The 25,555-nt window shown below is 42.5% G+C and overlaps 1 protein-coding gene across 5 annotated transcripts in view; it reads right to left on the bottom strand.

Annotated features, from left to right (window-relative positions):
* Positions 1 to 25,555, bottom strand: part of NTRK2 (neurotrophic receptor tyrosine kinase 2) — a 383,847-nt gene that overhangs the window by 173,923 nt on the left and 184,369 nt on the right. For 2 of the 5 annotated variants that reach the window (XM_067744759.1, XM_067744762.1), the window contains exon 12: positions 1,711 to 1,758. The exons of the other annotated variants lie outside the window; for them this stretch is intronic. In XM_067744759.1, the coding sequence (XP_067600860.1) occupies positions 1,711 to 1,758 (48 nt within the window). The remainder of the gene's footprint in view (positions 1 to 1,710; positions 1,759 to 25,555) is intronic. 5 annotated transcript variants of the gene reach the window in all.

The raw sequence follows: 25,555 nt of genomic DNA, 5'->3' as shown, positions 1-25,555 counted from the left end.
TATTTTTAAAGGGGAGATAAAGAGTAAGAGTATGGTGTATACATTTTCAAAGGATCTATATATGCCATAAAATTTATTTTCTTTGTAAGGACATAAGAAATATGTGATAGGTACATCTCTTGGGAGAGAGCTGGTGGGGGGAAACCATGGAGGTGGGTAAGAGAGACATTGTTTAATATTTACATTTCTGTACTGTTAATTTTTGAAAAATCTTATGGATGTATAATTTTTCTCTATGTTAACAAACACTCTCTGGGTACAGGGATAAATGGTGTTTTCGTTTGCTTGTTTTATTCTTTATCCTTTTCTGTTTTAAAAAAATAAATATTACTTCAAAAAAATTTTAAACAAAACCAAAGCAAAACATTTACATGGTTGCACCGATCTGCTGTTTAGTGGAAGGAAGACCCCATTTCATGGCGCTGTTGTGAGAGAGTTTGTCACTCAACTCCCCTCTTCACCTCCATACACAGAGTGAGCACAAAGCCTTGGAACAGGGTACCTTCAAGACTGTATGGACAATCTCTCTGCTATCTTGGCAAAGTGCCTATGATCAGCTGGATCTGAAATTTGTCCCTGGGGAGTCACAGACAAGTCCTGAGCTGGTGGAGCTTAATGTTCCAACTGTGCCACACTCCACTTTCTCTATGCTGGTTAAGAGCTTTAGTCTTGGAATTCCTGGGGCTAGCTAAGGGTGAGGGTGACTTTCCCCCTTCAGGCCCTCTCTGGCTCAGTGTCTGCCACCTCTGGGTTCAGTGATTTTGGATCACTGGACCGACACTGAGAAAGGCTGTCCAATAGGAAAGATCTGCTATCGGGCTCAAAAAGAGAAAGGAAACAGGCTTCCTTGTATGGATGGGATGAACACGTACGGGGCGGATGGCTCAGAACTGGAAGGCTCCATGACCCTGGTACACTTCCCCTATTTTACAAGTTTCCCTATAGCCAACCTTGCTACCGAAATAAATACTAACCAACAGATACTAAAGATGGGGCCAGATCTTGGAAACACACAGGCAAGATGTAAAGACAGTTTGTGTTTTCATGCCTTCTAAGCAATTCCTGTTCATTGTCTCTGTACCCATAGAAAATACTGAACAAATTGGAGGTCCCGGGAGATCACACCTGATTCCAGTCCCAGTAATGAGGTACATTATCTGCATTCATTTCATAGCTACAAACTCTGCTTTTCAATTTCCAGCACATAGTCTGAATGCAAGGAACAGAATGCAATCAAGCACAAATCGTAGCGTCTGGACGTTAGAGTCTTGCTTTGAAAGAGAAGTGGTCATAAACGAACAGCTGATTTCCCAATTCAGAAATTTATTACATGTTGGCCAATGGAAGAAAGTTAAGATCCGAACTTGCCCAGACTTGAATATTCAGCCAAATGTTTGCTGTACATGGAGTTGGAGTGTAGTTGCATTTTATTTCCTTAACCTTCTTAAAAATGCAGCAACAAGCTAGATCTGGATGACGGTTAACACTCCCCCATAGGATAAAAACAAGGTGATGTCAAAAATACAAAACCGTTTACTAAAGTCAATATTCCTTTTCTGGAAAATTCTAGGCATCTTTCTTCAGCAAATCAGAAACCGGGAACACAGAAAAAGAATCAAGGACCAACAAGTATAAAGAGAGTCAAAGCAGTTTCATCCTAATTAAACAACACAAACTCATTACTTATCCAAAGAATGAGGAACTACTTACCAACACCTTGTCTTGATTTTACTTTCCCAAATCCAAACCATGAGAAATCTGAAAACCACAACAAAACATAAAATAAACTTCGAAACAGAAGCGTAAACCAGAAGCATTCAGCACTGTCCCTAGAGAAATAACAAACGGCCCCAAAAAGCTCCACTGGGGACCAAAGCTTCCCCTCAAACACCTGGAAACTAACCCTTGGATTTTTGTGTAAAGATTTATTTCTCATCCTGAGAACATGGAGGTTGGAATAAGATAAGAGACAGCAAGAGCTTGTCTTTGAGAAAAATTGCCCAAACCTAGGGTTAAAGGCACTGAGCAGATTTTCCTTCTCACTGTCTCTCTTCTCCCTTAAGTATCGAATCATCAAACAGGGAACTGCAGGGATGAAAACAACACAGTGCATTCAACAAATGCACCATGGCTCTCAACCACAGACATATGGGAAAATAATCAAAGAAAACAGATCTTTTCTGGAGCTAAGACAGACAGTACAAAAAAGGAACGTGAAATCCTCTGGGAGAACTGACACTTGGACTAGATGGGAATTCAAGAGGAAAAAAGGGGACCACAGTTCCACAACTGACTTGCTGTGTGACGGTGGGCAGCTCCCAGCAGCTCTGCGCCTCTTTATAACACAAGGTTCCATGAGGCACGTGTGGGAAAAAGTGTGCCAAATGTTTGGAGGTCCTCCAGTGAATAATGCCACAATGAAATGCCTATTTATTTCCTGGGCCCGACTGTTCCCTTCTAGGTAATTTCCGCTGGGTTCAAAGTAAACTCTGCACAGTGGGGAAATCCCTGGATAAGAGGCCAATAAAGGGAATGGAGCCCAAATAAGTAGTAACTGTGTTTCTCAGCTCCTTACATCTGTAGTGATTTTTACAGGCAGGATAAAAAGCTACATAAGAGAAGAGCCCATCAAAATGAAAAATACATACGAAAACACTCTGCACACTCAAAAATGCCTTACAAAGTTGTCATGAATACTATCTTTTTCAAGTACATTTAGCCTTTCCTTTCTTAGTATTCTACAACTTCAGCTCTAAGCCAATTTTTACTTCTGATTGTTATTCCTCTGAATGCTTTCTTCCAGATTTTAAAAGGCAGGCCTCTGGCCTCTATCCAATGCCAAAGAAAGATTCGTTTGCACAGAAGAAAGTGACCTCATTCACTGGGTCCTCAGTGTAGCGAGGCCAGGCTGTGCCTGTGGATTTCTTAGTTACGACTTATCTCTTTCAAAATGGAGTGTATTTTCCTACTGGTCACTTTTTGTTTTTCTATACTTGTTTGATTTACATAGTTTTAATTAAATCGTGGATTGAATATCTGGACTCCTTTTTTCACTTGAGTATTTTTTCAAAATCATGTTTCTGTCTTACAGAGAGCCCACTGAAGGGCAAGGCCATAGCACTCCTCACTGGTTACCTGATTCAGATTATTGTCCACCATCCACTATCATAACCACAACTGCAATGAACATCTTTGCACGTCTTAGGTGCTCCCATCCCCATTTTCAGAAATCATTCCCTCAAGATAAATCCCAGAAATGGAATTACTGTGTCAAAAGGGGGAAATATTGTTAAGGTTCTCGATGCACGTTACCTAATTGTTTTCCCACTACATGAGGTATTACTTTCACCAACAGCGTACAAGAGGGTGGAGTGTATTTCCAATGGGAAAGCTAAGGGTGAACCATTTCCGACGTCTATCCTGCCATTAGTAGGTCTCCACCTAACTGAACAGAGACCTGGTAAGTACTCTCCTCCCATCTGTGCCGCATGATGCCACTCACCCCCCATGTGTCCTAGGCTGGTGTTTGACACAGGTGCAGTAGGGAGAACTACAGGTATGAAAAGCATAAGAATAAAGCAGGTAACACTTGTGCAATCATCATAATTCATAAAATGCCTCCCCCACCTCAGACATTTCTCCCTTAGTCCTCAGTCAAACCCTGTAATATATCCCAGTTCCTTAACAAGGGATTGAGATTCAGAGAGGCCGACAGACTTAGCAAAGGCCACAGCCTTTCGATGCCAAATCCAGTTTTTCCATTCTTTCTTAGTTGCCTTTCCAATCCTCCAAAATACTTAGCCAAAATTAGCCAAAGCTGATGTAAATGTTGTAGCGTTTACAACGCTTCAATTAGGATTCAATCTTATATATAGAAAAGCACTAGAAGTAGTTATTCATTCCTTGTTTATTTATTCAGCAGGCATAGCAGAAGATTCAAATACAAAGAGCTGTATGGCCTGCGCTCAAGGAGTTTACAATCAAGGATCAACTCTCGTGGAAGTACAACCGGGGTGTATGGGAACTCAAACAAGGAGTATCTAGCTGAATCTGGGAAGCAGGTAAGGGGGGAGCAGGTAAGGGGGGAGAGTTCTTTGGCTTCTGGACAATAGATTAAAATTTGCCAAGAATGCGAAAAAGCAGAGGAGGACATTCTCACTGTAAATAGTCCAGTTCTGGTTAGAGAGGGAAGCATTCATTTGTCAAGGGGCTGATGAAGCTGGAAAGCGGAAAGAAGCTGAAACACATAAGCAAGGGCCAGGTTAAGAGTTTGGAATCTATGGTGAAAATTGCAGGTAGGCCCTAGAAACCAACCAACCAACCAACTTCAGGCCAGGAAGGAACATAATCACAGTTAATTTTAGAAAGTGGTTGCAGGATGGAAACAGGATGATGTAATGGAAAGACTGAGGGCAAGAGACTGGTTGAAGAGGCTGCTGGAGAAATCAGGGCCTGAGAGAATTGTTACCTGAGCCAGGTAGTGGGGAGGTGGGGCAGGGATGAGGAGGGGATGGCTGTCCGGCCTCTTTAGGGGAATCAAGAGGACTTGGCGATCGATTGCAAGTTGAGGGGAATATCGGAAATGAACAGGGACGTTCTTGGGTTTAGACTACAAGACACATGGTGATGCTGCCCAGTGTCTCCAAGGAACCTGGCAGGAAAATAGGCAAGGGGTTCAACTCACAGCATGCGTGTGGGGCATAATTCCCAAATAAGGTGACTACGTGTAGAAAGCCTCAGAGGGAGGCATCCAGTGTCTGGGGCTCAGGTCTGGAGCTCAGAACCCAGGTCTAGTGTCCCAAGTGGATCTGCTCAAGTTTAAGTGGAGCCCAGAGTCCAACTGAGAACAGAAGCTGGATGCTGCAGCTGGGACACATTTCTTCTTGGACACATAAAAAAACACCCCTTTTTGTAGGTACAAATAAAAGGATATCCAACGAGGCTAACTTTTGACAAACTTATTCCTAAATTGCTAAAATACTTCTAAGTTCTTTTTAACAGTCACACAATTATTACATAAGAGAGACTATAATCTTCTTGACCATACGCCAGAGTTCTTGGAAAATTTAACAAATTAGGCAGAGCACCATCACATTGATACGTCTCCCTTCCAAGAACTGTCCTTTGTTCGACTTTTTCTTGATGAATTTAAGCAGTAGTCTTAAAACCGTGGTACTAAATTTCACCCGCAAAAATTTCCCATAAGGCCAAAAAGAAACAATTTCTCAATTTCCTGTGATGTTTCACCCATTGGGAGCAGAGTCCTGCCAAAGATTCATTTATTTTCTACTTAATAAGAGACACTTTATTCACTGCAACATAAAGGGCTCCTTCAAAAGCAAATGTAATTGCAGCGAGCTTAAAGGAACTCCTTCTTTTGGAATCAAGACCAACAAAGAGTCTAAATTATGAAATTAACCAATTAAATCCATCTCTTCTTGAAGAAAGTTCAATCTTCCCTATCCAGAGAAGAGGAATGTAGAAAAGAAAATAGCGTATTAACACATTAACAGCTCTAAAATGGAACTCTAAATAAAATAAATAGCAATAAAGATTCCTTTTCAAATGTCTCTCAGAGGAAATCACTAAAATTTAGGGGGTTGAAAAGGAATATTTATGATGCAAAGGAGAGAATCAGAGGAAAGAGCGAGAAACAGGCAACATGGAAGAAATTTAATCTTCCCTGTGGTGCTGAATGGTACAAACACTAAATGTGATTTTTAGAAGGGCTCTGAACTCAAGAGAATGCCATTTCTGGATTTTTTTTGTAAGTTTCAGAAAAAATTGATTTTGTATATTAGAAGGAAAAGCAGCTCTTCTAACTCTGGAGGAATTAAAATTTGCTGTGTTCTCAATTGAAATTTCTTTATATATATATATATATATTTTAATTATTGAAATTTCTTTATATTTTAAGGCAAAACTCATCACCCTCTGCCCCCAAGAAAAGCATCTCTAATGATGGAAGCTAATGGGAGAATATGATTCACTGACAGAAATGCACTTCACTTCCAACTTCTTCTTCCTCTCCTTCGGAGAGTGGGCCACACCCACTCCCCGAAGGACACATAAGAGAGGAGCTATGGGCTCCTTGCTGCCGGGAAAGTGTTGAGCCCAGAGTAGACTCCATAAGTGCTTGGGTGAGCAGCCGACTGCCTGTTACCTCACACAAAGTAGGATGACTGGTCATTGCAGTGGAAAGGAAATGAATGCAAAGGACCGCTTTGTGGACAATACAATCATCTCTCTTTCCAACTGACACATAATCGGAGTGAGTAATAGTTTGCTTCAAATTAATTCCAGTTCCTCAGGGCACAGAATAGTGTCGTTTGGGGCCAAGTTTCCACTTCAATTTAAACTTAATCTTTTACTTAAGGACACAACCTTTATATATAAGTCCCATCTCCACAGACCAAGAAGAGGGCTCACTTTGAGTTAAACTAGTTCCCGAAATCACAGTTCAAAAGGGTCCTGGAGGGCTTCCCTGGTGGCGCAGTGGTTGAGGGTCCGCCTGCCGATGCAGGGGACACGGGTTCTTGCCCCGGTCCGGGAAGATCCCACATGCCGCGGAGCGGCTGGGCGCGTGAGCCATGGCCGCTGAGACTGCGCGTCCGGAGCCTGTGCTCCGCAATGGGAGAGGCCACAACAGTGAGAGGCCTGCGTACCACAAAAAAAAAAAAAAAAAAGGGTCCCTGGATTTCTCCTGACCAGCCTTCATTGGCTCCATCCTTTCCCTTCCCTCAAACTTCCAATGTGAGTTATGTCCACTGTTCTTAAGAAAAGGAACACTGAAGACCTCCAATGTGACAAATTTAAAGAAAAATATGTGTTTTGTGGCTGAAACTGCTAGCTGCTCTCTGAAGTCTGTATTTCCCTCTTTTCCCTGGGCCCACAGCTAGACTACATTTTCCAGCCCTTCCTGCAGTTAGTCGTGGCCATACTATTAAATTCCAGCCAATGGAAGGTGTGCAGAGCATTGAGCACCACTTCTGGGCTGGATGACTTATAAATGTATGCTACCCCATGCTCTTTCCCCTTCTACTTGTCCAGAAGGAAGACTGAAGACAATGATTACGGTAAACTTGGAAGTTATGACTTGAAGATAGCAAAGAAATTCTCTGCTCATTCTCCCAGTATTGTTTGGTGAATGCAGACAGTGTAGAAACCGAGTTCTTCTACCTGAGGTCCAATGAAGCTGAGCTATGTATCCTCCAACTTTCATCCATATGCAAGAAATAAACTATTGTGTTTGAACCATTTTCCACTTCAGGACTTTTTTTACTATGGTAGAGAGCCTATCCTAACCAGTACAAAGGGAAAGATATACACACATGTACACATAGAAATTAACTGACTCCATAACCTCTAAACCCCCCATCACAAATTCATAATTGTGTTCCATGTATATCTACATTTTTAAATCCACAGTGTGAAAATCCACAGATTTCATTAGATTTTCCAAAGCTACTTCATTGCAAAATGCTAAGAACCCCTGAAATACATACAAATGGTTTCAGAGACAAAGATATCAATGCATAGGTACTCTGCATTTCAATTCTATTTGATTATATTCCCTATCAACACTTGAACCTGGGTGCTGATAACCATCTATCATCTCTCACCTAAACTTCTATAGCAACCTTCTCATTCATCTCCTGCTCTGTTCTTGCCTCCCCGGAATCTCTCCTCTGCAGAGCTGCTGGGATAATTATTTTCAGGTATCAGTCAGATTATTGCATTCCCCTGCTTAACATCATTTAAAGGTTTCTCCTTGCATCTAGAATAAACTCCTGATGATGACTAGAGTCCTGTACGACGTGGCCTCCCCCAGCCTCCCCCGCCCCCCCCCCCACCATCTCCTGTGAAACGACCACAGCAGTCTCTTTCCTGTTCCTGCTCACTCTGCACGTTTCCTTGCCTCCTTCCAGAATCCTCTGTTTGGGCTCTTCTCATGCCTAACCACCACCTCTCATCCTTCGGGTTTCAGGGCAACTATCACACCCCAGAGGAGCCCCGACCTCACCACTAACCCAAGCCTCTCTCAGCCCCTCTCACTAACTATCATCTCCTCCTTCTCAGTATGTACCAAGAAAGGACCTGACTCACTTCAGGTATTATTTCTTGTCTGTATCCTTTACTAGGACTGGAGCTTCACAAAGTCCGTGACTGTCTTAGAAGAGGCTCAGCCCCCGCACCCCCACTGGAAACAGACTCTGACACAAGGATTCAAGTGAAGGCAGTTTAGTAGGAAGGGATCCAGGAAAACTAGAGGGAGAGTGAGCCGGTGACACAGGGAGTGAGGGAAGCCTGCAGTGGATGCGTTATCCAGCGGGTTACACTGTGGACAACTAGAGTTCAAATCCCTGGGGTGCTTGGGGAGAGGGTGTAGAATGCATCTCAGAGTTTTCCCATCCAAAACATGAGGAAGTTGGGTCATTTACCTTCCAACTACCATCTGTCATTCTGCTAAGAGAGAGCACTGGGGTAGATTCCCGGGTGTTTGCAGTAGGACACTGGGGGCCAGCACGGAGGCCAGCATGGGGATGGTGGGACTTGGGAGGACCTGGTGGGGCATCAACAGGATTTGCTACAGGGATCTTGTCTATGTAGCTCACCACCACCTTCAGTGCCTAGTACAGACCCTCAATAAATACTTGCTGAATGAATGCATGAGAACAACCATTTTTAAAAGCATAACAATATGAAGTACAGCAAGTGTAATGAAAATACCAACATGCAAATTATACACTCAACGTAAAAACCACAATATTTTGCAAGCATATTTGCTGCCGTCTTGAATCATTTATGGCCCTCCCATGGAATCTCATGGTAGACAGTATTTAAAAGTGAGCAATACCCAGAACCCAGCATTCTGGGCAGGAATGTGGAATAAAGATGCTGGATCAGATGTCAGGCGCGGGGTCTCTCTAGATGCTGTAAGAAATGAACTGCATGACCTTGGGTGAGTCACTTCCCTCCCTCATAGGCTCTGCTTCCTACTCCACGAAGACAGAGGTTGAGAAGTGGCATCAAAGGTCCGTTTGAGCCCTAGCAGTCTATAGTACTAACCATCAGGCACATATGACTGGGAGTAAATTGCCACATGGCCTTATATAGCTTTCCTGAGCATGGGTATTTTGGGAATGTGAGATCATGTGCAATTTAAAGAAAAGCATTCAGTCAACTGGCCTAGATTTCCTCCTACTCAGATGCTTTGGGGTCACTATTTCCTCATCTTGCGAGAAGGGCCTGTGCTCTGCAAAAGCAATTTTTGAAAAACAGTACTTATTGATTACTTGCTAGATGCTAGGACACTTACTAGAGATTAGATATTACTTTAATCAGGGAAAATTGGTCAGCTTCTATTGCAGCATTAAAAAAATAAAATCAGACTCAAATGATTTTTAAACGCTACAAAGTTCAGAAGCCTCAAGTGGGAGTAGATGAAATAGACTTGCTCGGAATGTGGAAAACTGTCCCCTTCCCATATTTCAAACATTTAATTTTGAGCACAAAATGTTGCCAACTATTTCCCTCTTTCATTTGAACGTGTGGAATATTTCAAAGAAAATTCATTTGGTCTACATCTTAGTCATTCACAGTTAAACATTACAACGTGTTGGATTTTTTTAAATCTATTGTAAATTCTGAAGGCTTTTTCTTTAACAAAGGAGGTCGCACGATCTTCTCTGAGTGGGTAAAAAATGGAACCTGGGACCCCTAATGGTTCGTTTTAAACTTGGGACTTTGAGAAAGGTAGAGGCAGCCTCTGTTTACTAGTAATAGTTGAAAGAGATGAAAGAGGCATATCAAAGCTTTGTCTCTGTGGTACCACCCCAGTGAGAGCTCAAAACACTCTATAAACAATTTTTTTCAGCTGTCACAAGCTCCCTGCAGGGAAGACAGGCGATGTCTGGTTGTACACACACAAAATTTCCCTAATACTGTCTTCACATTGAGGGAATGACTGCCTGAGACCCATCCCCAAACCCCCATCTCTCTGCAAAGCAACACTGGTAAGCACTCAGAGCAAGTCTTTTGGGAGGGAAACTGGCTGATACTCATCATCTGAGAAGTGATATTAGTGGCCCTCAAAGAGAGTAACAAACCCAGAGAGGCCGGCAAACACTTTATGTCAAATTCCCCTGAGCTTTCATTTCCATGGAAAACCTAAACAATGACTCAGAGACCTGAACTGACTTGCTCAGACCTGTCTCTCGTGCCCAGTCACCGAGTGAGGTCAAAATGTGCTCTCTGCTCTTCCTTGCACAAGGACTGTCGCCACATGACATGCATTTGAAAATGCTTTTGTAATTGCTGCTATAAAGTCATAGTTATATTCATATTTATGCATATATATATATATATATATATATATATATATATATAACATGCAAATTCTTTTTTCAGTTCCTCTAAACCAACATTTGCTGCAGCTAATGCAAAGCACCATGTAGGAATTTTTTTCTGTGGTTCTATTATGGAATTTTGGAAAGAGTAGGAGGATGGCAGCATTTCTAGCCATCTCACTTTAAAATATTTTCAGTTGTATCCAAATTCTTCTCTCCAATCTTGGAAAGACCTGCTTCATGCACCTTTGTCTTTCTTTTTTTTTTTTGCGGTACGCGGGCCTCTCACTGCTGTGGCCTCTCCTGTTGCAGAGCACAGGCTCTGGACGCGCAGGCTCAGCGGCCATGGCTCACGCGCCCAGCCGCTCCGCGGCATGTGGGATCTTCCCAGACCGGGGCACGAACCCGTGTCCCCTGCATCGGCAGGCGGACTCTCAACCACTGCACCACCAGGGAAGCCCGCACCTTTGTCTTTCTTTCCAGTGACCCATTGTCAACCTTCCCCTCCCCACCACCCCCGAACAACACTCTTAAATCCAGCCAAGGTCAGGAAATGTGTGAGGCTAACACAATAGCTAAGATGTTCATTTAATTTTATTACTTTGTGCTCTTCTATTAGGAAGCTCCCATAATGGAATAGAACATAATAGGATTATATACACTTATAAAGCTGGGTGCTGAACACAAATAGTTGAATAAAATGACCATAAACAGAACAAAATGAAAACTCATTGTCGAAAATGCAGCACCAGTCATATGAATTAACTATCGGCCACCCACTTCCTGCTTAATATCACTGGAGGTGGTTTACACACTGTCAGTGGAGGAAACCCAAATCCATAAGATGAAACCGCATTTCCTTCCTTCATGTTTTCCCACTAAATGCCCAATGTGCTCTTTAAGATCCACTGCCTTTCTGGAAACAAATCAAAATTGACTGGCTAGGTCAGTGGTCTTGAATGGGGATGACTTTTGCCTCCCAGGGGGAGTTTGGCAACGTCTGGAGATATTTGGGGTTGTCACCATGGGAGGGGTGAGGTGGAGAGGCTGTGCTCCTAGCGTGTGATGGGTAAAGGCCAGAGATGCTGACAAACAGCCACCAATACACAGGCCAGTCCCCACACAACAAAGAACTTAAGTCCCGAAACATTAATCGTGCCGACACTAAGAAACACCGGCCTAAGCCGTAGCCCAGCAGAGGCGGAATGTATCCCCAAATCTTGTAGCTCTGTCAAAAAGAAATCCTAGCCTGTCTAAGCTCACTGCTACTACAGGAGTTTAGTCTTCTCTCATGTTATTCCAATGTTCTTATCACTGGTCCCTCTCTCTCAGTTGCCCATATTTTGCAAGAAATGTCTATGATATTGTCATTTCTGCTGCTTCCAAACACCAAAAAGTGCTGCTCTGATCCAGAACAGATAGGCAATGCAGTATGAAGGGATGGGAATTGCATGTGGACCCCAAGTCTTGGGTTCGAGTCTTGGGTCCTCCACTTCCTGACAGACACCCCACAGTGACTTGGTCTCTCTAAGAGTCCTTCCTCAGAGCAATAATTACCACCCTGCCCATCTGAAGGGGCTGTTTTAGGATCAACGGACCGATGTGTCTGTGACACCTCCATAAACTCTGGTATTATATAAACATAAGAGTAAGGAAAATTTTCAATGGCATTCAAAACCTTGACTCGGCCCCAGCTTTATCACTTATGACTTGCCTTAAAATACCCCAGCTTTGGGCTTCCCTGGTGGTGCAGTGGTTGGGAGTCCACCTGCTGATGCAGGGGACATGGGTTCGTGCCCCAGTCCAGGAGGATCCTGCATGCCGTGGAGTGGCTGGGCCCATGGGCCATGGCCGCTGGGCCTGCGCGTCCAGAGCCTGTGCTCCGCGATGAGAGAGGCCACAACGGTGGAAGGCCCACGTACCGCAAAAAAAAAACCAAAAACCCCAGCTTTCAGTTAAACTGTTAGTTTGCATTCCTTAAATGAGCATGCCTTATTTGCCTATTTCTTCATTAATTCACTGAAAAACTATTCTTTGACCACCTGATAGATACAAGACACAAGACAGTGCTGGGAATGTAATAAAGAATAAAGTAATCACAGTCCCTGCACATGTGGAGCTTCCAAATGTTGTTTCTTTGCACCAGCTGATTTTTCCTACTGAAATATAACCTTCAATCTCAATTTTTTTAATCATTAAATCCCCTTTATTCAACAAAATCCACCTTAAAATTCACTTCATCATGAGCATTTCTCCATTCCCCAAATCAGAAATACCCCCATTGACATTTAGGTGGTCTGTCTCACGATAAATACCACATTCTCTTCTGTATTCATATTTATATAGTCTTACTGCTCCTATTAGATTTTAAGCACTCTGAGTTAAACAGAAATCTTCTCATTCACCCTCTTCCATAAGCTTCCTAACAGTTACAACAGTGTCAAGCAGGATACTTTACATGTGGTAGCTACTTAGCAAATACTTCAATTGCTGATTGGGTCCAAGTAGAATGATTTGAAAACAGGGCACGAGATGCCCACAGAAATAGTAGGGACTAAGTTGGAAAGCGAGAGATAGACAACAGTAGGAGCCTTCATTATGCCGACTACTGTTTTCTGTATTTCCAAGACACACTGTTCTTTGCCCGCCATAGCTCATCTCACTCTGAATTTTAATTATCTACTTACTTGTTGTAACCTCTCCCCACTGGAAGGTCTCTACGAGTAACAAAAATATTTCTATCCTGTCTCCCCATTGTACTTCTAGCATTGAGCACAGTGCCTGGTACATTTTAGGTGCTCAGTAAAGATGTATTGAATGAATAGGTGAACAAATTCCAACTTTTTTTTTTTTGCAGTACGTGGGCCTCTCACTGTTGTGGCCTCTCCCATTGTGGAGCACAGGCTCCGGACGTGCAGGCTCAGCGGCCATGGCTCACGGACCCAGCCGCTCCGTGGCATGTGGAATCCTCCTGGACCGGGGCACGAACCCGTGTCCCCTGCATCAGCAGGTGGACTCTCAACCACTGCGCCACCAGGGAAGCCCCATAAATTCCAACTTTTCACCTTTGAATTTTTCGATCACGAGCCCAACTTGGTGTGACATGGGATCCCGATTGTGTTAGACACCACACTGCCCCCTCTCCTTCCTGGCCCAGCAGAGGATTGGAAACCACCCTCCACCACTACCATCACCAATCCACATTGCTTGCATTTGCCAGTGAAAAAGGAGCAGAAATGACATGTGTTACTCCTGGGCAGAAGACTTAATAGTTAGTAGTAGGTTTTCCACTTCCTCTTCATCCTATCATCGTGAACCATGAAGTCTCATGTTTGGACAAACTGTGTTGTACATGGAGCAGGAGGAGAAATAATCTTCTCTGTCTTAAGGGTTATTTGTTTCTGCAACGTAACCTAGCCTATTCTGACTGATACAATAGTGAAGTTCCAAGTGAACCTTACTAAAAGGTAATCTTATCTATAAAAATACCAGGCTTTTATTTTATAAAAAGACTGACATGTACGGTTAAGAGAATATATGCTCACATATGTACTCTCTAAAGCATATGCAGGTGTGTGTATAAATACATAATGTATAAATATTCATGATAAAGTAATACAAGAAGTTTTTAAAAGCTCGTTGTAACTCACATTAAGAAATCAGAGTTGTAACCCTGCAAGCAATTCCTTCATTGGCCTTCCTGCAAGGCCATGCCTTCTTTGCAAAGATACTGTTCCTGTTTATCACGTTTTCAGAGCTCGTCTTGGGGAATTATCTTTAATTAATGTAGCAGAGTCTTCAAACTATGGAAAGCTTCATTATTTGAGAGGAAATTTGAGAGGAAATTTTAACATCCAAAGATCATTTGCAGCCAGATCTGATAGAACGTGTGGGCGATTAAGCTGGACCACGTCACTATTATTCAAAATGTCAGGGGGTCTGATTCTGTAGTCTCAAGTCTCCACCTTTACTGGGGAGCTCATAACTTTTCACTAAAGGCACTTCTGAAAGATGAGTTCCAAAAAGGCACAAGGTCTCTTTTCCGGTGATTCTCAAACTTTTTCATAGTCCTAGAATCATAACTAAATGTCAGTCTCCAGGAACTTCCTTGGTCCCTTAATTCATGGCCGTTAAGTAGATACAACCCGATTGAATGCATGGCTGGGTGTTCCTCACAGCATCCATTAGAAGCTACCTAAGCACATTTACTCTCAGACTATAAGATCATAAAAACAATTGACTCCTGGTGGATAAAAGCCCACCTAAAACAGGATTAATTAGAGATGCACGGCTGGGGGTTATCATTGTTGCTTGTGTTCCACACTGAATTTTATATCCCCAAAATTCATATGCTGAAGACCCAGTTCCCAATATAGCTGTATTTGGGTCTTTAAGGAGGTAATTAAGGTTAAATGAGGCCATAAGGGTGGGGGTTTAATCTCACAGGACTGGTGTCCTCTCTTTCTTTCTCCACGAGCCACAGAGAAAAGACCATGGGAGGACACAGTGAGAAGGTGGCTGTCTGCAAGCCAGGAAGAGGGCCCTCACCAGGAACCTTACCGGCTGCACCTGACCTTAGATTTCTAGGCTCCAGAATTGTGAGAAAGTTGTTGTTAAGCCACCCAATCAGTGATGTTGTGTTACGGTATCCTGAGCAGAATATTCTAGTTTGTTTATTTAGTTTATTTGTTGTTGTCATCACTGTTTGGATTGCCACCCTGTAACCACTTCCTCCTGCTCACTGATCATGATTTTCATTTGGTTATCCACCTACCCCCAGACAGCCAATGTGATTCAAGATGGAACCAATGGCTTAGGCATAAAAATTCAGCATAATTCCATTCCCTGCCCACAGCGTGGCTTAAGAATCGGCATGTGACTAAAGTTAGTCTGATCAAAACCAAGCCTGGGATGTGTGTACAAAGGTTGACGTAAGTTATGTTTTCTTTCCTGCTGGATGGACATCTGGGAGGATTAGCACCAGGACTGAATGGAACTCATCTTTGCTGCAACCATGAGAGAAAAGTTTGTCTCCAAGTCAAGCCAATCCAACAGAAGAGAGCCAAAGTGTTTGGGCCTTGGATCAAGCCATATCCAGAGCTTGGTATTTACTCCTGGATGGTATATTTATTGTTCGAGACATTTGCAACTCTAAGATGCCAAACTAATACAGGGATGGGGCAAAAGAGTAGTCTAATTGTCCGTAAGTCACTCCTGTGTCCCCAGAGGCTGGAGTAAATGGGTACCATATTCTAGAGTCCTTCCATGCCCCCAAGTTTTATTACCACTAATGTTGAGCTGGCCTGTTATGGAGATGTAAATGTCCTGCTCTTCAAAGGCATGCTTGACAGGATGAAACGCTTTGGGATTTCAATGACTTTGACTCCTCAGGAGATGGGGGGACAGCCTATTTTAGCAATTTCCATGGGAATGAATAGACATATACTTCAGCTATTCAAATATTTAACTAGCTCTTTTGTTGCTGTTTTGAATTCCAGCGAGCTGCAGCTGCCTATTTGTGTCTGTTGTGCCTTTAAGGGGCTTGCTGATTCAGTGGGATCCCTTGAATGCATTAATTAGCCTTCTCTCATTTTCCCAGCCCATGCTTAGGAAGAAATGAGCAACTGCAGCTCCAATTGTGGAACCATGTGAGTCCTGAGGGTACCAGATAAATGGAGACTCAGAATTGCCTGCTTTTTGATGGGCATTTTTATGCTGGCAGCAGCCTGCATGATGAATTTATTGGCGATCACTATTGGCAGGTGAATGAAACACAGGCCCTGGATTAAAGTGTAACAGGGGAGATGGGGCATTAATCAGCCCAGGTACATGAGTCAGAAAGAGGTAAAGATGCAGAGAAAATAAAATGTCATGGAAGGCTGGAAAATGATTTATCATTTTTAATATATATGATCTAAACCCACTCTTTATCACTGCTTGTAGGCCTCCATGTTGGTGAAGACTTGTGCAATAAAATATTCCTTTTCTAAAGCACTGAACTGAAACATGCTGGTGAGGAAAATAAAGAAGCACGAAGAGCGAACTGCCTATAAAAGAAAAAACTGTTTGGCTTAAAATTAATTTACACTCTTTTCTTTTAAAATGATTTATAGATACAGCTTTTGCTTGGAAAAACTGCATTCTATTGATCAGACGGAGAGGAAGATGAGAGGTCTGTCTGTGAGGGTCCATTTCTCAGATCGTTTTTAAAATTATTAAAATATGAGACAATGTACTTTTCAAGAGTAAGTGTCCACGGTAGGCATAACTGTTAAGCCAGCTGATTAAATTGCCATTAACATTGAATCCTTGAGCTTGGAAGCTTGGTTCTACACAATTAAGCATTCTCAAATATGGAAGTTAGCAAGAGGAAAGTCTAGCAGCTAGGTTGAAAATTATATGCAAGTCTTCCTTCGGTTTTTTCAACCAAGGAAATTGTAAAAACCTTTTTCAGGAAGGTTCCCCTTTCTGTCATGGGCAGAAACAAATAAGAGCACATCCCTCAGCATTCTGTAACACTTTATAGCTTCTAACAGCAACTGTTTGTCTTAGTTCCCCTTCAGAAATGTCAGGTGTTTCTAGCAAACAGGCAAAGACCTAGGAAATGTACATGTTACCCAGAACCATCAGGAAATGTAATAAGAGAAGAATATCAGGGGGTCCATTGTCTGCTTCTTCATTTTACCTCCTTTATGAAAGTTCTCTGACATTCTATGACAGGCTACACATATAAACATAGAGCCTATTGCTTTTCTTCCAAATAGTGGACCATCTATGGCCAGACTAATGCTAGCTGAAAAGGCAATGGCTGCTGCTCTGGTCCAGGCCTCTCCAGCTTTCATGACAGCTGCTACCTTGGCCTATTGCAGTCTCCTGCCCTTCTTTTGCCCTCCTTAGGTACATCCTCCATGCTACAGCTGGACAGAACTTGCCAAAATGTGCAGATCCTCTTCTTTTCGTCAACATAATCGAGGGCTCCACGTCACTGCCTTACAACCCAAAGTCCTAATCTGGGTCTTGGCTTCAAGTTCCTTTCCAGACTTCTCTCTTCCAGTCCCTTTCTCTCATCTTAACGCCTAGCAACTGAGGTAGCGATTGGTAGCTCTATGCTTAAATTGTGCTGTGTCTTGTCTGTGTCTTTGCTCTATGTCTTTGCTAACTCCAGTCCTTTCCCTAGTTTTTTCCTCTGCATCCTTTACTACTCGAGGTTCATCTCCTTCAGGATGCCTTCCTGACCACTTCAGACTGGGCTAACGTGTCTCTTCTCTGCTCACATGATACCCTTTGCAGATGTTGATTAAAACCATGCATTACAACAATCTTTTCACATATCTAACCAAGTCCTCAACTAGATTATACAGCTTTGAGAAGCCTCTAGTCTTTCAAGGGTTTATTGATACACAGTGCATGGCGTACAGCTCCCCCTGCCCCACAACAGGCACACACAAGGCTGATGCATTGCACACCCCCTCACTGGTGCCCCTGGAGTTGTTCAACTCAGGGCAGGGCCAGGCTGCATGTGGTCCTCAATAGAGGTCCACATCTTTGAGCTCTAGCTCTCAGCCTTCAAAAACCACTGTGGAAAATGCAACCATCCCTGGCCATAGAACACATCAAACCAGCATAGCCATGAAGACCAAGCACTGTTTGACTGAGGTGCTGGCCAACCTGTCAGTAGGGCCCTGAGGAATGAAGGACAGTGGGCAGCCACCTTACATGAAGGAAAGTGAAAAACAACTATGTACAATAGCCAAGACAAGGAAACATCCCAAATGCCCATCAACAGATGACTGGCTTAAGAAGATGTATATATACAATGGAATATTACTCAGCCATAAAAAAGAATGAAATAATACCATTTGCAGCAACATGGATAGACCTAGAGATTATCGTACTAAGTGAAGTAAGTCAGACAGAGAAAGACAAATATTATATGATATCACTTATATGTGAAATCTAAAAAATAATACAAATGAATCTATATACAAAACAGAAACAGACTTGCAGACACAGAAAACAAACTTACGTTTACTAAAGGGGAAAGGGGAGAGGGATAAATTAGGAGCATGGGATTAACAAACTACTATACATAAAATAGAGAAGCAACAAGGATTTACTGTATAACACAGGGAACAATATTCGATATCTTGTAATAACCTATAATGGAAAATAATCTGAAAAAATATATATATATGTATAACTGAATCACTTTGCTGTACACCTGAAACTAGCACAATATTTAAATCAACTATACGTCAATATAAATAAGAAAATCCTGGAGCTTTGGAGACTTCCTGGGGGCTGGTAGAATCCTGTACTGGGAAAGGAGGCTCTGAGAAGGGGGTGAGGGCTACAGGAATCAAGGTTTATCTGCTTTACAAGCCTTTCTGAACATCTTCAGGTATAAGAACTGCTCAGTTATTGTAGACCCAGGGAATCAACCCATCAACTAAAAGTGTGATTATGGGAAGGACTAGCATTTACTGAGTTCTTCCTAGGTACTAGGCGTCTTATTGTTGGATCCTCACCATTACACCATCAAGTAGGTATTATTATCCCCATTCCTAAGATGCAGAGGAATTCAGTAATCTTTGGATCATACAGATGGGAAATGGAGCAGAGGAAATGTACAGTCAAGAATTAGTCAGGGACTTCCCTGGTGGCGCAGTGGTTAAGAATCCGCCTGCCAATGCAGGGGACATGGGTTCGAGCCCTGGTCCAGGAAGATCCCACATGCCATGGAGCAACTAAGCCCGTGCGCCACAACTACTGAGCCTGCGCTCTAGAGCCCTCAAGCCACAACTACGGAAGCCTGTGTGCCTAGAGCCCGTGCTGTGCAACGAGAGAAGCTACCGCGATGAGAAGACAGCACAACATAAGGAAGAGTAGCCCCCTCTCGCCACAACTAGAGAAAGCCTGCGCACAGCAATGAAGACCCAATGCAGCCATAAATAAATAAATAAATAAACATTAAAAAAAATAATTAGTCAGAAAGGCTGGGTCACAGTGATAATTTGTGGGGTCATCTAAGTATGTACCCTCTCTCATACTTCTCCGCACACAAACACTCATGGTCTTCCGTAAACTTCTGGAAAACTGGGTGTTCACAGTCTAAGGTCTCCTAAGGCCTTCAAGTTGGCTCTAGTAGTGGGTCTAGAACTTGTCTGTCCAGCTGTTTTCCCAGATGTTCAACAAAGTCTAGCTCTCCCCAAATTTAACCTAAAGAATGGAGGATTCTCATCAGTGCTGCCAGACTGTGGACAAAGTGAGGTTCCAATTCTCATACAGAGGAAAACCCCAATCCTTCACTGAAATCAGGGGCCCAGGGAGAGGGCAGGTTCCCACAGGCATGCAGGTCACTTCCTGACACACAGTGTGACAAGCGAAGCAGCACTGAGTGGATGACAAGGAGAGGACGAGTTGGAGACCTAGCCCTGGGAGCTCAGTCAGATACCAGCAGTCCTGGAGTGGAGGGTAAGTCCAGACGCAAATCGACAACTTTGGCCAAGGGTCTTCCTTTGAGCTCAGAGCCGATTTTATTAATTCATCCAGGATGAGGATGGCATTCACACACAGTGCCTGAAAAATAGTGCTTACCCTCAGAGAATGTAAACATGTGTTTATGAAGATAACCCTGGCAGTCATGGGAAAAATGATTTACAAGAGGGCAAGACTTGAATCAGGAGGGTGATGGGCTACGAGGTCACTGCTGTTAATCAAAGAAGCCCAGGACCTCTTCACATGGAACAGAACTCCATCCCCAAGTATGTCAACACCCAGACTAAGATTACTTAGTCCCTTACTGTGCTTAAGAGCTGCAGTGGCATGCAAGGGTGGATGGAAATGGAAACAGGAGGAGAGGTGGGATTCCAAAGTCACCCACATTGGCTGGGTCATCAAATTTGGGGGAAAAGGATTAATAATTCTGCCTGTTGCTTTAATGTTTTGTCTATAAGATGCAACATATCTGAATGTGTAGCATGTCTGCTAGTGATTAGTGCCCCAGAGACAAGTAAGAGAGGGAAGAGGGACGGCGACCATCGAGCAGGAATAAGTACCGCAATTTGATAAATGGTTAGGGAAGGCCTCCCAGGGGTGATATCTGAGCAAAGATCTGAAGGAGATAAGGAGAGCATTCCAGAAAGAGGAAACCACAGATACAAGGTCGTGGGGAAAGAGTGTGCCCAGGGCGGGCTCTGAAGAGCAAGAAGATTTGGGAGGCCAGGTAGTATAGGAGGGAGATCAGGGAAGAGAGAGACGGAGACAGAGACAGAGTGGGCATCAGTGTTTGTGGTCTGGGGAGACTGAAGGACTGTTGGCCCATGGCAGAGAGTGAGCTGGAAACGGGATCGGGGATGGGGGTTCTTGAGATTACGGAGAGGCTGGTAATGACAAGGTCAAGAAAATGTCCCCAGGAGAGCAGGACAGACGTCACGTTTCTCACAAAGGACCAAACAGGCTGTGTATTTTTCCTAATCAGTGAGAATAATCCATAAAGAGATCTGATTTTATTTCTAAAGTCTTCAGGAAGGGAGGGGAGAAGGGAGGGAGAGAAGGAGGGACGTTGGTGGCAAAACACAGCACTCAAAACACGGAATTTATGAAAGTTGAGCTTGAGAAAAAGGAACCGAGAAACCCAACACCCTGTATGTAGTTCAGAGCTTCCCCGACTCCTTTGTCCGGACCTCTAATAAAGGGCAGCAATTTGTCTGCATCTTGCAGACCCGCTTGACGTGCTGGCAGTCTCCTCACACACTGCCGGTTTGTAGGGATTAGGGGGAAGGCGGCGGCAGGACTCCCGGGCAGCAAAACTGAGAAAACCCACAGGCACGCTGGGGCCTGGAGAGGGAGCAGCTTATCCTGTGCTGGCTCTGGGTTCCGAAAGAAATCAGCTCCACATCAGAAAATCTCACGCTTGGCCAAGTTCAGCACAGAGCCAGGCATGGCGCGAGCACTCCAAAAATGTTTGGTGTTGTCCAGATGAAGGAGACCACCTCTGCTCCGGATCTTTCTTTTTGGCCCTTCAGATGAGGGCCAAACTCTGCCGAGACCCTGCTGGGGGAGGGACGTGTCCCAGTGAAAGGAGATTGTGGGGACAGTAGTTTGAAGTCCCAGATTTTATTCTCATTTCCCTCCAACCCACAAACCTATAGTGAACAACTATCACGTACTAACCTCTGTGCAAAGAACTGGGGGTCTCATGTAATCCGTCCATATTACATATTTACTAAAGCGGATAAGAGAAAATAGAGGCCAAAGGAAGTTAAATTAAAATTTGTGCTCACCTGTGGTCTATATTGTTTCAGGTTTTTTTAAAAGTATATTTTGACTCTTCTGGTGAGAAGTTGTCAGAAGAGAAGATGAGAACTACCTCAATATTTCACACACAAAAATAAAAAATACCCATTAAGTTGACCACCAAACCACAAATGGAGAGTAATAAATAATACATAGCATTCGTCAGAATCAGCACAAATGTGGGTTAATTACTACAGTAATAAAGGAAGTGAGGTAATTTATTTTTTCTAAGAGTTAATGAAATAGATGTTTCACCTTCCAGGGCCATCTTGTACATCTTGGTGCTTTCTTTGTTCCAGAAATTGAATCCAAGTCTTGTAGGAAGACATTATGAAAAAAAAATCATTAAAGCTTCTGTGCAGAATTTCAATTATTTTTACAATGAAGCACAAGGTAAATAGTATTGTTCTATATTTTAAACACAAGATCTGGCTATTTTCAGTAAATAAGCCATTATTTATTTTCCTTTAAATTATATATCAGCAATGAAAGTTCACAAAATAGTATATGTTATGGGAAGAAAAGTAACACTAGGTAGGTGAACTCACTCCTGTGGGAATAGTTTTTTCCTTAAAAGCTTTTGAATAACTTTTTGCATTATAAAACATGTGCTTGCCTTTTGTTGAAACATTGAAAAGTGAAGAAAGTATAAAAAAGAGAATAGAAATCACCTATAATCCCACAGCTCATAATGATTAACATTCTGATGCTTTTATCTCATTTTTTCCGTGTAAAAAATAAGTTTGAGGGCTTCCCTGGTGGCGCAGTGGTTGAGAGTCTGCCTGCCGATGCAGGAGACGTGAGTTCATGCCCCGGTCCCGGAAGATCCCACATGCCGCGGAGCGGCTGGGCCCGCGAGCCATGGCCGCTGAGCCTGTGCGTCCGGAGCCCGTGCTCCGTCCGCAACGGGAGAGGCCAGAACAGTGAGAAGCCCGGGTACCGCAAAAAAAAAAAAAAAGTTTGAAATCAGGATCCATATAGAATACAGTTTAATATTCTAAACTTTTGACTTTACATTGGGAGCACATAATTTATCTTACTATCTTTGGAATTTCACCATCATTTAATTAATCATTCTCATATTATGGAACATTTAGAGTTTTTCTTTTCTTTTCCTTTTTCTTTTCTATTATAAATTCTATGGAGAGTATCAACTTTATACACACCGCTTCCTCCCCATCTCTGTCCCTGTTTTGTTCTGGATGTGCTGTCGTGATTGCTGTTGTTGTTTTCCTACTCTGAGGGACCTTTTTTTTACCATCCTATTGTCTCACATTATTGCTAACTTATGGATGAGCTACTAAATAATCTGTTTGGTATCCTGCCAGATTATGGAAACTTTAGATTCAGTACTAGGTTTATAAATTGGTTCTCCACCATTTTCTAAGCACTCACAATATCTATAAATATCATATCTTTCCCTTTTCCTTAAATAAATCTCTTATATTTGCTGTCTCAATCTGTTAGCTAGCACTTCCCAAACATGATAAAATCATAGAGATGATGTACAGATTCTTGTGTTGCTTCAGATTTTAATGGGAAAAGCTACTGAAATTTCACCATTAAGTCTGATGGTGATCGTATCAGATGTAGCCCCTTTATCACACAAAGAGGGTATTCCTTCTCAGTCTCGTAATTTTTACAAGTTATTTAATTTTGTCAACACCTAAACCAAATGGGGATCACCAGATTTTCTTTTGTGACTTAGTCACTGGATTCTTAGCTTATTATAGTAGCATTAGGGTTATTCTTTTACTATTAGCTTGTATGAAAAGCTATCTGAAGTTTTATCTATATAGCTAAAAGCCCTCTTTATTCCATTGGACAAAATGCCAGGTGACAATATCTCCCTCCAATGTCTCAGATTTCACTAACATTCATTGAGAATCTATTAGTTCCAGGCAGTTTCTGAGCACTTTACATACATCTCTAAATGACCCTATGAGGTAGATATTATTGTTATTCCCATTTTACGATTGAGGAAATGTAGGCACAGAGACTTCAAACCTTTCCTTTGAGTTCACACAGACAGTGAGTGATAGAATGAGGACTTGGACCCCAGACAGCCTGACACCAATGTGTGCTCACAGCTGCCACGGCCATACCCCCTAGTTGGGATCACAGCTGTATCATCTGCCACCAGGTTGCCTTCGGCGGGTCACTTGACTTCTCCTAGAAACAGTTTCCTCATCTCTAAAGTAAGGATAATAGTAGGAGTACCTAGCAGCATTGATGTGAAGCTCTCTATGTCTGCCATGGAATAGACATTCAATGAAATAACAGTTAACATTTCTTATTATTGCTTTTATGTTCTTAACAAATATTGACTGAATGCCTACTCAGTGCCAGACATTATTCAGGGTATTTGGGAAATAACACTGCCCTCATGGAACTTCTGTCACTGTATATTCCAAAATTATTTGAGATTACATTATTCTATAGGACACTCTACCACAGATCCCAATTTATTATCTGCACTTCTGAAACCTGAAATGTTCCCAAACCCCAGAGTTAAACTCCTTTGGTGCTAAAACCGGACCTGAACTGCTATGAGGCTATTTGTAGACTTGACTTATTCCTGTAGGTGTGACGAGTCCTCAGTTTCACTGAAGAAATATCACAGATTGTGACTACAAAGAGCTCCCCCAGGTCGCACTGGAGGTGGTAGTGATATTCACTGGAGGAACCATATTGTGTTTCTAAAATTTAATAAATCCCCGAATCCAAAGCACCTGGTTCCAAGGGTAAAGAAGTGTGGTCCTGTACAACCTGAGGTAATATTACATTATGCCAGAAAAGAATCACATTACGTTCGAGGAGAATACAACAGTGTGATCAATTTCTTCTCTCAATTATAATGCAAATCCCAGGAAGTGAGGGGAGGGATAAATTAGGAGTTTGTTGGGATTAACATATACACACTACTATACATAAAATAGATAACCAACAAGGGCCTACTGTATAACACAGGGAACTAGTCTCGATACCTTGTAATAATCTATAATGGAAAAGAATCTGAAAAAGAATATACATATTTTTATATATATGCGTATAACTGAATCAGTTTGCTGTACACCGGAAACTAACACAACATTATAAATCAACTATATTTCAATAAAAATTTAAAAAATAAAATAATGGCTTTCTCAGAAAAAAAAAAGAACGCAGGTCCCTTGAAGGCACTGACTTGTCTTGCCCATCACACTGTTTCCCACAGTAATTCACATGCTTCCAAGTCCCTGGTGGGTTCCTGATAATCATTCTGCTCAAATTAATTCAATCCAAGAGCATGTTCCTTGATCCAAGATATTTCAGTTCCCTGAAGGGCTCCTTCCCTTGGATAAAAATATCAACAGAGCCATCGTTTTCTAACCAACTGTGGGAAAAATGGGCAGGACAGACCATAGCAAGGGCTGCCCTTGACTTGTACATTTCTGTATACCTAGAGATGCTTTTCTGCCTCATATCAACATGTTTGGCCTTACATATCTGCAAAGTAGCTGTTTTATTAATAAAATGCTCAAAAGCTGTCGGCACATTTTAATAAATTTACTTCCACCTTAAGGCTAACTCAAAACGTTTTGGCAAAGAACAGAACTATGGTGTTTGCTCAGTTTGTAAGGAGCTCTGTTTCTCTGAGCTTTCTGCTCAAGGATGGCCCCAAGATGTGATGGGATCCAGCGTTCTGCCTTGGCACACGGCATGAGACATTAAATCTTGTCTTACACTTCAACCACAAGGGTCTCTTATGTTTCTGGAGCTGTTTCATCTTGTCAATCGTTTTGAGTTGTATATTAGATTAGGATTTGCTAGCACTGCAGGGGAGATTCCAAAACTGCCCCAAACAGGTTCTATAAGCCATGAATAGGAAGAACAATGACTTACATTACTTTCGCACATTATATTTT

This window comes from Pseudorca crassidens, chromosome 7 (assembly GCF_039906515.1).
Source record: "Pseudorca crassidens isolate mPseCra1 chromosome 7, mPseCra1.hap1, whole genome shotgun sequence".
In the NCBI taxonomy this organism is placed as follows: Eukaryota; Metazoa; Chordata; class Mammalia; order Artiodactyla; family Delphinidae; genus Pseudorca; species Pseudorca crassidens.
This window is presented reverse-complemented; position numbering and strand designations above follow the sequence as displayed.